Here is a 19,078-nt window from a genome sequence, read left to right as displayed (position 1 = left end):
AATCCCTGAGCAGTGCAAGGTTTACACACTTAAAAATCATACCGTTAATGCAAATTAAACATGTAAATAGACAGAAAAGGTCCAAAGCTTGCAAGTATTCTGATGAACTGGGTGAAATTCTTGAAGCCAAACCTTATCGTTATCCGTGTAGTAAGGATTAGGAATTGATGAAGTAAACGACAAAGAGAAGGTGAGGAAACAGATCACGATGATGGGAAAACTGATGTAACCCCGTATGTTATGGTGATGAATTAATTCAGTGACACTGATTCCACATTGTCCTTGGAAACAGCTATCAGTATTAGTAAAAAAAAACAAAAAAAACCCAAATACAAACAAACAAAGAGAGAGAATGTGACATATGAAGAAACACCACCCCGATTAGAAAGATGGTTTCTTGAACCTGAAAAACAGAAGAGATGTGAAAAGACTAGATAAAGGAAGGGAAAGTTTGGCGGAGCAGGCTCCAGGTCACTCTGCCATCTGTGATGGTTGTCATTATATGTACGTAGCTAAGGTAATTTACAGGGGATACAGTAGTTACCCATGATCAACAGAAGATTAATTTGGAGAAGACTTTATTGAAAAGGCAAGTCTAGAATCTGATCAACACATTGAAAGAAAGGAAAGACAATACCAATTTCAGTGAAAAAAATGAGTGTTGTAAGCAGTATGTACCTTCAAATTATGGCCGGGGCGTAGGAAGCGGGGGGGGGGGGGGGGGGGGCAACTGTCCCCCCGTTCCCCAGGACGGGGGGGGGGCAAACATGTCTTTTTGCCCCCCCCCCCCCCCCCCCCCCATTTTCGCCGACTGAAATTTTCTAAAAATGCTTATTTGAAAGAAAAAAGGGTCCTCCTACACATTTTTCGTACTTCATTCTAGAAAATTTTCCGCTGCGCGGCGCATTTCCTAAAACGTTCAAGCACATAATGTCAAACCTTAAATAGTGAAAATTCAATACACACAAACTTGACTAAAAATGTCCATCAAGGGATTCTATGTGCTATTTAAAAAAATGTCTCTTAAAAGATCAATTTGTTTATATGTCTTAGCGAGACAATTAATTCATTTTTTATGTTACACAACAATGTGCCGATGGTGTGAAGCCGGTATATTCAGATCGAGTAGGGTTGCATAATGTTATGACGACACAATTATCATTTCTAAATGCAGGTAGCTTTAAATCGAAAAATTACCATGTTAAGAACGCTTTATACTCATTAAACTTTATCGTAAAACTCATCTCAGCCATTCTAAATCGTAATTTTTTTCCCGGGGGAGACCCCCGGACCCCCCTAACACCAAATTCTCACGCCTTTGGGCGCTCGCAAATTCATCAAAATGCATCGTAAAACATACCGGTCATCCTCGATATTCCAGGGGTTCCGATCACTTACGATCTCTACACCCCTGGACTATCTCATAGTAAAACTGGAGGCAACAGAAATAGAACAGGTAACTTAGTCATTTGATGTACATCAAAAGAGCCGTATAACGGTACACTGTGGTTGACTCTGTGCCTTTGATTGCTAGCCTGTGATTGGTCAAATGTTTTCCGCTGAGCTGCCTTCAATTTCACTATGAGATAGTCCAGGGGTGTAGAGATCGTAAGTGATCGGAAGCCCTGGAGTATCGAGGATGCGTAAAACTCATCTCAGCCATTCTAAATCGTATTTTTTTTCCAGGGGGAGACCCCCGGACCCCCCTAACACCAAATTCTCACGCCTTTGGGCGCTCGCAAATTCATCAAAATGCATCGTAAAACTCATCTCAGCCATTCTAAATCGTATTTTTTTCCCGGGGGAGACCCCCGGACCCCCAAACACCAAAATCTTGCGCTGTCGGGCGATCGCAAAATCATCAAAATACATAAAACTCATCCCGGGGGTCACCCTCAGATCCCTAATAAAACACCAAAATCTCGCGCCTTCGACGCTCACACGCTAATTCGGCCAATTTGCGTATTCGTTAATTTCCTTTTAGCGACCCCACTGTCTATAAATGTGTACAAGGATTAAATTTAGTGATATATGAAAAATGTACATAAAGCATATATTATATGGTTGGGAGTTGAATTAATCTCCTCCTGTAGGTGTGGCGGTTTTTTTTTTTTTTTTTTTTAAAAATATTGAGGACCTTTGCCCCCCCCCCCCCCCCCCCCTCATGACGTTTCATCTTCCTACGCCACTGGTATGTACCTTCAAATTATGGCCGGAGACCTACGCCCTCTCCGTGTCCCTCAATCATTCCAGCTTCAACTTTTCAGGTGAGCGTATCTTTTTCATTTGCAACTTGTGCAGTCAATCGATTCTATGTAATGACTGTAATGACATTATTTCAATTGTGAAAATATTCAATTTCAATAGATATATACTTAGGATCTTCGATTCGAAGCGATATTTGTCCCTTTTTAATGGCATTTGCCAAACAAAATTTTGAATATCATTATATTTATTGCTCAAAATACAACTGAAACCGAAAATAATTGATAAGTTTTCTTCAAAACTATAACAGGAACATTTCAACATTAACAAACCTCCACTTTTGAATTGCCCCATGATAAGGGATCTCTACTTTTAAAAAATGCCTAATATATATAGGCAGGTTTAGCGGACTAGATGAGAGGTGATCTGTGGGAGTTATTTCCCCTACTGCATTTCTCAATCCATAAAGCATACAGTAGGAACATAACACCTGTTTTACATTGTTTAGTACTATACACTATCAGGAGTGCTGAACAAAATAAAACTTTTGCCACAATAACAAAAATTATACATGAAAAAAAGTCAAAAAAAAAAAAAAAAAAAAAGAAGATTTATGAAGAAGATTAGCATTTTGCTAAATTTGATAAGGTCAGGTTTGGGTTTCAATCATAGTTCAATAAGATGCTAACAATAGAGCCAACACTGCGTTATATTGTACACTATTCCTTACGTTAATCCTTAAATGTTTTAATTTACTACAGCGTGTTTCACCTGTCGTTAAAAAAGTACAGGTAAGTGACGCTTACTCTAAAGCAATGTCTGGTTCTACTTTCGTTATAAGTTGTTTGTTCCCATTTTGCTTTCTTTCACAGATTTAAAGTTTTAACATAACTATTTTTAGCGACAAAAAGAACAAAGCAATAGTTGTTACAAGGCAGTTATCTTAGAGATTTTTTTTTAAACAAAATATCATTTTATATTGATCACATAGAAAGATAAAAACAAAAGTTCAGCTACTAAAGTATGTCTGACCTTAGGCCACATTATTGAGACTGATATTTAAAATAATAAACCTATATTTATATTTCACTGCAGTCCAACTATGTAACCTTACCAGTTGGCAGTCATATAGACTATGAACTTCAATCGCTTATTATGACGTCATTATCATTGTGACGTCACAATTGTCGTGCCAGCGATCACGGAAAACGGCTGTTCAAATGGCTGTTCCATGCTTGACGATGACGAATGATTAATTCATTAATATAGATGCAAAATTCCTTCGTATAGCAACATCAAATTGTAACCAAATGTAAATATAAGCATTGAACGCTAGCGCTTTATGTTGGATTTGCCTCTGTCCAGTTGGCCTTCATTTTGGCTATGAATGCCAACTGAAAAACGTTCAATGGTTAAATAACATACACTCAAAATCGGTAAAGCAACTTTCATTAAAAAGGTAGTATCTATACGAAGAAAAAAAGGTACAACGTGCAAGAAACCTAAGCGTCATCATACTGTAAGTATGGTCACATTTAGGGTGATCTTTTGCATTTTGAAGAGAATGACTCAATGGCAACGGTCCTAAGGAGCACGGAATTACTCAACAACATCATTGACAGAGAAGGTGCGTTGCAGCCACCCTACACATTGGTCAAACAATACATAACGAGGTAATAAGTCCGGTATGTTTGACATACATGGTGATATATTACTCGTTTTCATCGTACCACGCTTACTTTTTTGAAATATGATATTTCCCTACTTTTTATTCACTTTAAACATATTTTATTGTAAACACAAACTTATCGCGAACAAGTTATTTCAACTTAAAAAGCCATTTCCTATCCTTATCATACAATCAACATATTCGTGATGACTTTGAAATCTAATACAAATTAAACAACTCAATGGAATTTTACCAAGATTAAATGAAATAATAATTCTATGATAAAAACTGTTTCCTACTTTTATTATCGTGCTTATGACCTCGACAGAATATCGATTGGTGACAACAGAACAACTACCTACTATGAAGCCCACGAGTTTGAGAGACAATGCAGGTATTTCTCTACTTTTTATGAGTCTTTTATTTATTGTAGCGCCATTTTATCAATCTTGAGCTTGGAACATATGCAGTGCATTAGCTTTGTTAATACATTTGCAACCAGCGAACAGATTTTATAATTGATGAGGTTTAAACAATGACGCTTATGACAAAGCTGATGTGGTAGTGTGCGCCGTAAAACATCGGTATCTGCTTCAAGGTCAACAAACGAAGAGGATTATGTCAGAAGTTGGACTTTTTAGTCGTAGAAATAGTCATGGCAGTTTACATGCTTCACATATATTTGAGAAGAAAAAGGAAAGTCCCGATTGATGAAATATACTTACTTAGTATCCGCTTTGAATTAGGTAACAAATGTATCCTCTAATAATTGTCATGAAATGGGTAAAGTAGGGTAAGCCGCCATTTTCCAAAGCCGTAATAAAGATGGTTAAATTATCAACATAGCTTTAAAATCGGTATTCTATCGATAAACGTCAGTTTACAGAAGGTATTATATTTCTTAAAATGTGAATTTCGATTCTTTTTAGCAAAAATGCTTTCATTCTCAAAAACCCGTTTTCCCAATATTAATCCACTCAATATATTATATTAGTCTCCAAAACCAAGACTTTGTGGGGACAAAATTTAAAAAAAATGACGTTTTCAATCGTCAATAATATTTTCATAAACTGACCACAAAATGTTCCTATACGTTTCGCTCAAGGTAGTGCATATTAATGTCTCACTCGTTCTCCAATGTTCCCTGTTGTCACCAGTTGTCCATATACGTCATAATCACCATCCTCATGATGTCTTTCTTTCTTTGCTGTGTTTCGCCATATTGTCTGTAAACAACCAGGTTTCCTTTTGAAAATGCTGGAACGTAATCGTTGTCAGTATTCTTGCTATAGATGTGTCCAAATCAAATTTCAAGATATTTTATTTAACTTTGCTACTGACATTGCATAGTGCTATTGCTTTATAACAATACCACACCATTATAATATTAAAAAATCACTTTTTAGAATCTCTGAAAATACGAAATGTTACTTAATCATTTCCCACCAATCATCATAGATTTCTTACATGTCTTGTCATTTCAATTTTAATATTCCCTGTCGATATTTGTAATGGAGGGCGTTTGTATAGACAGATGTATGTTTTTAATGTACAGATAGTGATATTATGTGAAAATACTATTTGGAGTTCACATTTTCTCTCATTTTCAAATTACGTGCAATTTATTTTATGTGATATCGACGATGTATTATCATATCTTATCACCGATTTTATAATAACCTTTTCAAGTTTGATAACCTAGAGCTGAGACATGAGCTGAAGGCATTACGACTGATCTCAGCATGTGAATTATAGGTGCTTATGGTGGGGTCTATTGTGTCGAAATACATTTTAAGCGTCGTGAATTTTATGATATGGCAAATCATGAGTAATTGTAAGATACTGTTTGGAAATGATAACACATTATCATTAACTAACGTTTATACCTGTACATGATCTGTGAATGCACGATTGCTTTCATTTGCAGACAGGACGAAACAAAATCCATGTATATGTGGGTTTTTTTCGATATTATTTCCATCGCTCGAAATATCCATTATTCTTGACCGTGTTGATCTATAATTGTTTTTACTATATTTTGATCATTGTTCATTACTGAGTTACCGTGGAGGGACAAGAATTTCTCGCACAAATATGTCACCAATTATATTTTGTAAAATTTTTGTTCCTTTTCTGATCAAATTTTGCGTTTCTTTTATTCTCTCAAAATTGTAAAAATAACAACCGAGGAAGAGTTAATTACACTGTTCCTGTAAAGGTAAGATTTTTTTGTTTCCATATTGTCGTAAACTTTTTGATTTGTTGCTCACATTACTCGATGTTCATATTACACGTACAGGTACATATTGATTGCAATGGACTTTGTATTTCGCAAAACAATATATAACATAATAAAATTGACGTTTCATTTCATTTCAACAATTAACTACATATATGTATATCAAACATTCGATTACAGAGAGTATTATTTTGAGGGAGTGGGGCGACTGGTTTACCCGTTGTCAGTATAATGCAGGCGGGTGGGGCGTGCTTGTTATCTGTACAAGTAATGCATGTGTACACTTGTCAATGACCGATATGCGAGAAATGTTTGCAACTTGTAATCAGCGAAACTACTAACCCAGACACAATGTACGGACATTCTAAAGACGTAATGTATTGAAAGGTAAGCCATCTTACCAAGAGTATGATAGTAACATGTTTATTTCGCTATTTTACACAGCTTTATATAAATCATAATTTGATCCAAATCCTTATTCACAGAAGGCAGCTGCGATATTATCCTGCATGAGCACCATATTATATAATGGTACTTACTGGATGACACTAATTTGTGGGTGGGGCGTCTTTGCAAAGAGTGCAGAGTTCTCCGAATATATGATTAAGTCGGTGTGTATATCTGTCTGGTTTTAAAAAAGACAATTCTATAAATTTCTTTTCATCTCGGTGAATGAACCCACAACCAAACCGATGGTTCATGACCGATATAACACTATAATTGGGAATGTCGAGCAGCTTACTAATCCGCCAGTGATATTTGTGTCTCTATATCACTTCGTCTGCCATTCTCAATAGACTGTTTTCAAAGTTACGACCAAGTCATTTAATATTTAAATTGAAAAGTGAATTTGACTGCATTACAGTCAATACATATCAGGTGTAAATTCAGGGGAAAACAGGCAAAAAATGTAGCCGCTTAATTTTCATCGCGTGCGTCTTGTATAATCGGATAAAGTTCTGCAACCAGTCGTCCACCCTTTCTATAATGCAGAATACAGTTATTTTGAGGGAGGAAACATATCTACTGCAGACTAATCCAATGAAGGAAAATAGAATGATCCCAATAAACCATTGCTGTGCATAAAGCAGTTTTTGTGCAATGAGTTTAAAATATATCCTTTGGTTTGGTTTCAACGGTCCTAATAACACCCTGTGTGCAATGTGTGTCAGGATGTCTATATGTTTTGGGAAGATATATTCATGTTTTGTCTCCTTGTAATAGAGGGAATGTTGCCCTTTTTATACAGAAGATGCCACCAAAGACACCAAACACCACACCCCAGCCCCTCACATTATACTGACGAGGGGGGCAGAACACAGAGCTTTCCTCACAAGGGCGAATGCTCAACTAAAGGCCCAACGTGAGACGGTGTCAGGGGAGACGCAAATAGAGAAAAAACGTCTGTTAGAAAGAAGAGAAAATATGGGATCACATTTATTCGCCTTTTATATCACACAAAGTGTATAGTAGATACAATTCTAACGCCCTACCTGCAGGACATATCTAATATTCGCTGTTTTGATAATTCTCGCTGCAGAAATTAATGATTTACATATTTTACAAACATATTTTGCTAACATCTCAATAATGATGACTTCATAAGCGTTTTCCCTTTCGTCACTATAGCTGGTACTATGCTCACTTGACATTTCTTTGTTGATTGATAGTTGAGAAGAATTTGATTTTAATGGCTAGTGGATGTAAGAAGTGGCAAATGCCAGCAAAGACCTTAACATATACCAAGGTGTTCGCAAGAGAAGCAGGTTGACAGAGACCTAAGCGAGGGCTTAAGGTGAAGATTTCAAGGATATAACTAGAAAGTATTTAGTCAAGTCATATACACATTGTACACTCTTTTTGTAAATTTAAGCGATTTTTTTCTGGTTCATTTCATCAACGAAACGGTGGACACGGTACTTTTCAGTATCTATGAAGTTATATATATGTTATAGGTAGTTTGCCTCTTTTGATGGAATTTGGATTATATTGTCGTTATCAGGTCAGAAGTTTAAAAAAAATTCAAAATACATTACACACGTTCACATATCTGTATACCTGATATTTCAGGACTTTTAAAAAACACATGAATTAAGTAAAGAAAAAACATAATATTATTGATATGAAACTTTCATGGTTCTTACAGGTGAAATATTAAATGCATATAAGTCATTTATCAATCCTCGGTGTCTTCTTGTCTCTTCTTGTTTCCTCTCATGGATTTCGTTCATTTTTTGATATTTTGATTTTAGGTATACCCTGATCACAAAAATTAAATGCATATAAGTCATTTATCAATCCTCGGTGTCTTCTTGTCTCTTCTTGTTTCCTCTCATGGATTTCGTTCATTTTTTGATATTTTGATTTTAGGTATACCCTGATCACAAAAATCGCATAAAAATCATATGTCACCGGGTTAACTTTTCTTCCAGGGTTGCTTAAAGATATGTACAAATGACTTAATAATACGGATTTTAAGGATTTTTAAATAAATGATATTTCCTCCCTGTAGCATCACTTAACATATAAATAATATGCCTGTAACATGTTCATACCTTCAGTAGGTGATATAGAATTTATGGCAATAAGGTGGGTTTTCCACAATAAAACGAAATATCGTTATTTTAAAATTAAGTTCGGACCCAATTTTAGTGAAAAATTGCATCAAAATAGTCATGTTTCCTTTTTTTCTGAAAAAAATGATCTCAAGAAAAATCGATTTTGTATAATTTCCATGAAGATTGGCTTATTTGCAATACGAAAAGCCAATAAAAAGTATACCTCACCCCATTATTTTTCAAATTATGACCGATTTGCTTCCTAATACCCCTTAAATTTTAAATGTTATTCATTTACCCTTGTTAGTTTTTACCGATTGGCACACCTTTAGATTGATACACTTCAAGTAAACACTCGAAAAGTAGACGAAATACTTGCTCGAATGCTGATTTCAGAAGCGAGTTGTAATAGATGGGTACCTGGAATGGAAATATTAACAATGTCAGAGTATGGTGATTAAAGTTTCCCAGCGTCCTTTCATCAGAATTTCGCCCATGCCTCATGTTACCTATTGTAGAAATGTAGGATGAAAGCACTCGTGGTTCGGTAAAATGAAATAAAAACGCCCCGGAATAGGTATTTTATTTGTATTCAAGCTTATATTACTACGAGTAAATCTTGACGATTAATCGGATAAGCTATATATGTATTTGCTAATTATACCAACTGATAACGGGTATATTAAAGGTGATCCTTATGGGTGGGATTTACGATATGTATAACATTTTAACATAATAAATTATCTTGTGGTTTTATGTTTGCTTTATATGTGATAATATGATGAAGCGAATATTTTTACAGAAAGGGATTAGATAATCTGACGTTTTATTGTATCCGCTATTATGATTATTCCATGTACCTGTCTGCATGAATGAGCTAGCATCTTTACAACGTCACACAATAAATAGTAAAAACCAAAAAATATAAACCTAAGCAAATTTTAGGTATAATTATGTTCTATTTTAAAACATTTGTAGGGTTCAACGACATCATTAAGGATTATAAAATTTGCTGATTACTGGGAGGTAAGTGTTAGATCACATATTTGTCTGAGATCTTGCTAGCTGATAATTCACGATGTGGTATAGCTCTCAGTTAATAAGTTCACAGAGATAGAAACATAATACATAGAGATTGGAACTTCTTCATTTCATTGTTGACGGCACAGGGACCTCCACTTTAAAGACATGTTTCTCTTGGTTAACTACACTGCACTTTTAAGTATAATACTGTAGTTTAAAACATGTTATTTTCCCATAAATCTAAATATTACATTATGGAATGATTTGACCAGTTTTCCCGATTAATATGTTTAAATATGATTTTTTGGAGCACTAAAATAAAGAATTTCAACCGAAAATCATACATTTAAGATAAGAAATGCATTTTCTGTTAATCATTTATGCCAAAACAGTTATTTTTTTACAAAACTTGTGCCCACACAATCTAAAAGTATTCAACATTACAGGGACTAATTCAACCCTATGAATAACATGATATTATCAATTGACAAATTGCATCATAGTATCATATTATCTAAAGGAGTTTATAATGAATAAACGTACAAAAGCAGGAATTACAAAATCCGCCAAACCCTCCAATGTCTTTTCTTTTCAAAGGTTGCAGTGTCAAGGGGATTTTTTTACTATATCTGTGCTTGTTATCATTAGTTTTGAAAAGGTACAATGGACTTGATCTTTAATGATACCCCTGAGTATGAGGTGAGTAGATTCCTGGTGTCCATCTTTTGAACATATATTGTATTTTGATTAATACAAAGACAAAGGTTTCATTCGTCATTTCGTACCCATTTATTTATACTTTTGAACACAAATTGATTTTCCAATCACCAATAAATCTCATTTAAAAAAATACCAGTGAATGTTTTCGATTTGCTCCTGGTATTTGACGGGTAAACGATTGTGTCAATAATTTTTTACCATTCTAAAACATAAAAAATAACTATTCCAAAAAAAATAAAAACAAAATAAATTTCTATTATATTAACTATAATTCTAAAAAGGAATTAAAACGAATTAAGGGTGAAATTATCAAAGACTTTTATTTCCTTACCATGGTAATAAAGCATTTCTAAATATTACCATGTTGTTTAAAGTATATCAAAAACTATATGTACCAATTTTCACCTATAATGTCTGCAATCATCAAAATTCTCAACCAATCAGAATGCTCCATTTTTTAAACATATAGCAACCAATCATTTAAAAATCATTTTTCACTTTTATCCGAAAATTTAAAAAATCAATACTAATGACCTCCATTGTGTTATCAAGATCCCTATTCTCGTTGCGTATCATGGAGGGTCTGACAACACCCCAGTAGGGGTCAAGTTCTGATGACCATTAAACCACCTGTACTTAATTTCAAATGTATTTTCTGCATCTTGTTACATCAGCTGAAAACGAGCATTTCGCCATAACTTACATGTGCACGTAGCTACATAAGTGTTATTGTGTTCTATTCTGACAGTTCTGCTAACTATTTCGTCCCAGTCTTGACATTTGAAGAAGCAATTTGATTGGCTAATCCGCAAGTTCACAGTAAAGTAACCCCTAATGTCACACGGAGTGAGAATAAAGATATGTATGTTAATAGGTTTGATTGTCATGTCAACTAATTAATTCGAGAAAGTAATACTTTTAATCAGTATCAAAAAGTTTCAATCAAATAAGAGACTGAAATGTGCATCTGGGATATTTAATCAGAAATATCCCATCGCTGCTTACACTTGTTATGTTCAAGTCACATGTAATTCTGAAACCTATTTACACAATTTTTTCTCAAAAATGATTTTCTTTCCTTATAATAATAAATCCTAGCAATACTTTTCGTAATATTTATATTTACTAGCCACCTCTACTATCTAAACTAACCAAGGCAAACTGAAGTATATGTTGGTATAACTGACACCCAAAACCTGACTATTATGACATCACAATTGTTGACGTGGTGACGTCAACTGATCACCGTCAAAATGGCTACTCCATCTCGTGGATTTAATTGTCGTTTATAAACGATTTTCCTGGTCTAGCTTAAACAATGTTAATGCAGAGACCGTAAAAAGATTTGATAATGTAAATATAAGCATTAAACTATCTTCCTATGGCATCTCTAGTCTATAGATGCCAGAGCTTTGCAGACAATCAACTCATAATGCGCTAGATGCCATATGAATATAGTTTTATGCTAAAATAAATGTAAAAGATCGCTAAAATATACAAGACCTACTTAATATAGAGCAAAGAATGTCCCATTTTGGGATGTGTACGCAAGTAGTTTTAACGGAAATGATTTCAGGCCCTTTTTGCCTTTTTTAAAACCACGAAAAGGAAAACTTCTGTATATTTTGGGAGGACAAATAAAAATACTTCATTCCAATGTGGAATTTATAAATACAATCTAGGAGTATGCAGTTGCTATGGGATTTTTACCATTAGCTTGATCCCCATGTATGATTATGAGATACACTGTACATGCATTTGATACATAAACTGAAATATTTAAATGAAATTATTTCAATGGTCTAAAATATCATTTTGCATAAACATTTGATTTAATGCTGGTAAAATATTGTTGTAGATTCATTATATATATTTGAACATATATATTTTGTAATACATTTCACAGCATATACATACATAAATAAACATAATGATTTCCATAATTGATCCGATATTGAGGGAGGGCTATTCAGTTGCCTGATCTGTAACCAATCAGCATCGTACAGCCTGTGATGTGTGACGTATGTAACAGTGCGTGGACTAGGTCTGGCCTCCATCTACAGCTCACCATCAGCCAGCCTATCGCGACTACACACACGCTGGAGGATCAGTGCGTAGGCGCATGCGTGAACAGGTTCTATAGATGCTCTCTTTTATATGTTTCTATTGACGCCTGTGAGTTCCTATAGTTTCCTTACGATGTACCGTATGCGAAAAAAACATGAATGAATGAACATAGTGTTATCACATGTTGGTAGAGGTGACATGCGGCGCTAAACAAGCTCTGTCACATTATCGGTGCTTTCCTCAAACCTTTACGGGGTTTTACATTTTTGTCAAAAGAAAATATAATTTTTATGTTAAATTCCACAATGAATGAACAAGCTTTTTTTCACTGGGATCTGATTCGGCCGAGTCTCCAACCTCAAGCGTTTGGCATGGGTGCATCTCTTCTCGACTTTAGGTAAGTTATATAATAATTATTCTTATCGATATTACTCATGTATAAGTAATCTTTATTATGCCATGTTAGATAGTATTTATAGGCCTATTGTCTCGTCTGTATAACGAAAGTAGATAAGTACATCACGTTGATACTCTACTAATTTATACGGATATGTAAATATAGTTTTACGATGTAAGTACGATCCTCTACCAATAATTGTATGCACTGTCAATTCATCAAATTATACGGAAATCAAGTTTTTGTCACTTTTGATATATACATATTATTTTAATAAAAGCATTATCTGTCACATTTATACCGATATACCACATGCTTTACGTAGATGTGTACTACGTGATGTGTAAAAAATACTAAATATCTGCATGTATTTTAATTCATTGAAAGTTTTATTCCAAAACATGAAACATTAACCTACTTAATACCTAATAACGGCTTTCATGATTTATAATGTAGATCTTAAATTATCTGAAATTGATATTAATATTACTTAAATGTTCTACTATTCATGTAGTAAAAGGGTTTCACCAGAAATGTAATTGTAATGTGATTAATATTACTACGCTAATATACTATGAAAACAATGATATAATAAAGGTATTATGTAAAACACCTATATGGTAATTAAATTGAATATCACAAAGTTGATAAGTACGACAAGACTTACCAGAATATATGCACTATATACACTTGAGAAACAGGTTCAATAATTGTTCATATGTCCCAAATGCTGTAATTACCATGCATGTCTCGGGCTATAAAGCTAATAGAACTTTTAAAGAGACACCATTAACGCACAGATGAACACAAACACGTTACACTGACAGAAATTAAAAGTTTTTATAATCGAGACATTGATGATGATACCTACATAGCGAATGTGGTGTCAGCCACACGAAAAAGTATCACTTAAAAAAACCACTTTACTATAAATATAACAGATTCTATATTCCTAGGGCGCTTGAAAGCAATAAATATAAATAACCTGTACATCTCGATAATGGTATCGCTAGCCTGTAAAGGTATAACGTTAGAATATTGTCTAACTGAGATAATGAAGTATTAAGAAAGTGTAATGTTCCAATTGGCTAATATTGAGTATATCAGATTGGACCCATCAGATTGCATTGAATAAAGTGGATATACAATCTATATATTATAATGATAAAAATCTACCAAACAAATTAAATGAAACAGATTGAAAATTAAATAGCATTAACAATGCTATCACTCAAATATCAAACTAAATCGGGACAATTAGATAAAAGATAAATTCTTTGAAGTTTGCGTATAATGCATAAACGTACTTTGTACCTTACATTGCGAACCTTGCAATAAGCGCAATTCAGCATAGACGATTCACAAAGTCTTGAGGATTTGGATAATTATTTTTTTGTGGAGGATTCTCGCGTAATATTTCTGATTGTTGATCAAACCTTCAAACATCAAAATGCTAGAAATAAAAGGCAACCATAAAAACAAAAGATATCAAATAATGGACATAGAGCGGACAGAAGGTTCAAAGTGTAGCATGTCCTTAGCTGAAATAATCCAGAAAAGGACGGTCAAAACCTTCTCAGACAAGAGTTGAACTCCAAAAATGGAGAAATAAAATATCATGTATACTATATGTCGATAGTAAAAATAATGACTTGATATAATACATATCTCTATGTTGTGGAATAGATAATAATAACAGGATTGGCCTGAACCGCGTACACTTTAGCAATCTAAAATTATTTTCTTATTAGTCCAGTAATTTATCTTATGATATTCACCTTCTGACATGCCCTTAATGCATTTAGTGTATAATCTCACATTGACGACCACTATGATGTATGCATGTACATAAAATGTTTCATAGAGATAAATCATATAGAAGTTTTCATAACTTATGTAATCTGTTACGTAATATATACCAATTATTTATCTTTGTTTTAATAAAAGTATTAATATTATCAGGAAGTTAGGAAGTACTTATGTAAAAAAGAAACCGGAATTGAAAAGCGCAGAAAACAAGCAAACGTAGATCCTCTTACCACATAATACAGACAAATTATAGTTATCGTACATGTAGCCAAGATGTTCAGAAAACTATGACAAAATGTAATAAACATTAAATTCGGGAATAACTCAATTAATGAATATGATAGTAAAGCCGTAGTAATAATTAAATTTATGCTTTAAATAAATGATAAAAAACCGAAATCCATACAATAACGTTCTGTGGGTCAATACAGTAAACGCAATTCATCTTTGTTTATTAAGAGTGTCATCCGACTCAGCACGATGCCGTTATAGCGCACATCGTACAGGATCTGTGAGGATACAGAAAACAGAAAACATGGCAGATAAATGCATTACCGAAAAGACAATTCGATTTACTTGACAAGTGACAAACCACGACAGTCTATTTCACGTCTTCGACACTGACAGCTGCTGTAACTGACAGCGTAACAAACAGAAAAGCCGGACCATATATGTCCGACTACCAGCCAAGGAAAATGTACCTGGTATCTAGTAATGAGAAAGTGTGTGTTTAGTTCTGGTATCACAATGTGTTAATGATCAATGTAATTTTTATTATTATATTACCTGTTAATTCCGGTAATTATCGACAAGGACATAGACTTATTTGCAAATCGTTGCTTTTTTTCATATGAAATAAGTTTGGTCTTAGACAGGATGATTCAATTCTAGGAATATCAAAATAATAATCAGACCATGACTTGGTTAATGCTTCATTTGGCTAATAGGAAGTATTAAGTTCTTCCAATTGAAAAGAAACTCGAAAAGCTTTCGAGTAATGTGCATTATCATTCGTTAATTAGTATAATAGGAAAGACAGGTAAATTTATAAACCCAAATTATGCATTTGGAGAAGTTACTAATACATGTGTTACTGAAAAAACCCCATTAACATACAATGATATCACAACATAGGCATTTGTTTGTATTATAAATGATATACTATCATCAGCTGTCATTTTAACTAAATATTAGATAATTAATATAAAAAAAGTGGACAATCAGCATTTATAACAGAAGCTGATATATTTCAATGGTATTTGTAATATTTATATCGTATTAACTAAGCCAATGTCACATTCATACGAACGAAATAAAGTTAAATATATCAACAAAAATATTAAATAACGTTACATGCAAATTATGGATCAAATACTGTACGATACAGAATCATCAATGTATAGTTGAACACAAACTAGCACCTCCGAATAGTTACATTATGTAGACAAAACCTGGACCGCTACAGAGGACGAAATATTGTCTCAACAGTAATATTCAAACTGTCGTTGTTATTATGTTGATACCTTAAATTTACCAAAGAAATGTGTTACTTTGTACTCCTATAAAGTTTGACCACCCAGTCCACAAAATTTATTCAGCTCTTTCAAGGACCATAAAATCGCCTACTTTACATGTTCTCTATCTAAGCAGCATGTTGAATAATAATGTATCGTGTGTAATATTAATCCTGACAAATTAAATTAGAAAAAGTTTTGAAAATTTGATAACATCAAAAGATTACCATAGCATATTCTTACTGGAATATCTTTCGTAGCATTCGTTCTATGCCAGGTATGCCAAAATTGAAAACTGAACGTGTAACATATTGTTTTGTAAAATGTGTGAAATCAGTGTTCTGTTACTGGGAATCCTACTATGGTGATTTTCCTGTAAATGTTTTTTATCTCCACTTTTTAGTTGATTTAATCAGAAAAGAGACAATGTATACCGATATGAAATGGTTTATCAAACAACCTTACACAGAATGTTCATCAATTAAGGCATATTTACGAAATTTTAATTAAATAGACATTATAATTAATGCCTAATATAAACCTGAAACTGTTTAATTTACATAAATAACTATAAAAATGCTAAGCAACATGTAAAATGAAAATGAAAACCATTTCCAACCGTCAAGTTCTTTTCATGAAGACTTCATTATGATGATTTTCTGTGAAATAGCACTAAATTTATTACTTTCTTTGATAAAATATTTAATTAGTAAAAACAAATTTCCATTGTGCCATAAATCACAATTTTATAATGCTTTAACCAAAAGGAGGTTTTAGAATTAAAATTCTATTCATGTACTATTTATGTACAGTCGATTTACGTTTAAAAGTTAATATACAATTTCTCATATTTGAGGCGATATTTTGCAATAATGCAATTCAAGCCCTATTCGATAAATCTCAAACTATCTCAATTTATCTTTATTCCTTTTAAAAGATAAAGATAATTGCAGGAATATTTAAAAATAACACCAAACAATAACAATAAAAAATACCGTCATTTCAGAAAATATATATGCGAAACTACACGTGTATGTTTATTTTTGTAACGGACTAGAAGTATATCATGTATAATTTACAGATGGAAAGGAAAGAGGCGTTTTTGCCTGCGTCCATCATATCAAATATTATTACATTATATCAGACGCATTCACTAGCTAGGCTGGCAAATAAGGTAAATGTATAAATACATATTTCATGCATATATTACACTTTAGCAGAATTCCATATTTTATCTATTTCATATGCAACATTAATTTTCAAAAAATGCGTTTATAGACATTCCACACAATAAATACACCAGGCATTGAGACAAATAACAAACACCTTGGGCTCTGAAAAAAACAAGACGTTTAAATCAGATTATGACTGTAAAATAATGACTTTGTGAAAAAATCGATAAAATACCTCAACGATAGTGTTGAGACTGGCTGACATCAACCATTATTGTTGTTACCGCCCAAAGACTAGCGAATTTATGAAATGTGTAGTACATGTCTGTATTACGCTTCTATATTTTAGTATGTTGCTAACAATCACGCAAAACATATTTGGTTTTATTTTACTAAGATACGAATTCCTACACTGTTTAAGATTGATTAAAGAAAACTACAAATTCATATCCATGCATAGTAGTTTTTGAAAGTATCGATCTTGAAATTGAAAAAAAAATCCACTTTTGCGACTGTGATTTTGCAGGACAGCTAGAAATGAACAACTGTTATATTTGAAACTCAATTTTATGAAAATGACAACTTCCTACAATACTTAAATTAAATTAAGATTAAGTCTGATTATTCCTCTGCAAATCCACTCCATACCAACAGCAGTAAATTTTATGAATATTACTATCAAACATTCCTATATATAACAATAGAATAATTTTAATGAGGGCCTAGCTGTTGCTCCGTTACCAGTGTAACCCAATTCTCTGTGAAATGTTAGCTGGTGCTAGGAGGTTCCTGGTGAATTTGGTGGATAACTTCAGTATAATTGACCAATCTGATGAAGTAAATTAGAAATCGATGTCGATTTGAGCGAGACGAACCGTTGATGGACCGGATTAATTGATGTCCTTATTTCATTAGATCCGGCGTACAATTAATGACAAATGTAATCAGTAGCAACAACAGACAAGAAATAGTATATTTTCATGGTTCGAAATATTTGCAGTTATTTCACCGGATTCATATACCTCCGCGAACAAAAACGAAAACGTTGTGTAATATTACTGTGCATGTTATTACCCGAATAAGCCCTTTGTAGTCTGTTTTATTTTCAAGACTAAACGTTGAAACAAAAACAAAATTTGCTCACGAAAAAATAATTATACAGGTTTACTTATTCAAACTACATTTATTTTACAATATAATATATAATACCAAGCGGGCATAGTTATTTCTAAAATTATGCTTTTAAGTTACTCTGATACACAGTATAAACATAAATACATGTAATGCTGGCATTGTAATTTTCATTTGTTCATTATTTTTAGGTAATGGGATATATTTTTAATCTTATTTATCAAGAACATGCAAACTTTTTTTCTTATTTTTTTTTTAAATTTTGGAATAGAGGAATTATTTACTGTTATTTAATTATTTGTTTTGATGCTTGTGATATTCTTTTTTGATAAAATATCATGTTTTAAAATTGAGATATCATTTACTTTTATCATTGTGTTTATTTATTAAGAGATTGCGATATCTTTTACATTGAGTCTCATTTACAGTTTTACTATGTATTCCATGTACGTTAATTGAGATTTCATTTACGTTCACTGATGACGTTCAGTAAATTGAAGCATCTTTTTTTTCTCCTAATTTTCTTGGTTTGATAATGGAGGTAAACCTTGTATACATTATAAAACATAAAACC

At 33.0% G+C, this 19,078-nt stretch overlaps 1 protein-coding gene across 1 annotated transcript in view; it reads left to right on the top strand.

Moving 5' to 3' along the window:
* The first annotated feature begins 12,548 nt into the window (after window positions 1-12,548).
* The window catches only part of LOC138319718 (protein trachealess-like), a 96,548-nt gene continuing 90,018 nt past the window's right edge, over window positions 12,549-19,078 (top strand). Inside the window, exon 1 of the mRNA XM_069262856.1 lies at window positions 12,549-12,878. Coding sequence (XP_069118957.1) covers window positions 12,772-12,878 — 107 coding nt within the window. The 5' untranslated portion in view covers window positions 12,549-12,771. The remainder of the gene's footprint in view (window positions 12,879-19,078) is intronic.

Source organism: Argopecten irradians, chromosome 3 (genome assembly GCF_041381155.1).
Source record: "Argopecten irradians isolate NY chromosome 3, Ai_NY, whole genome shotgun sequence".
Lineage (NCBI taxonomy): Eukaryota > Metazoa > Mollusca > Bivalvia > Pectinida > Pectinidae > Argopecten > Argopecten irradians.
This window is presented reverse-complemented; position numbering and strand designations above follow the sequence as displayed.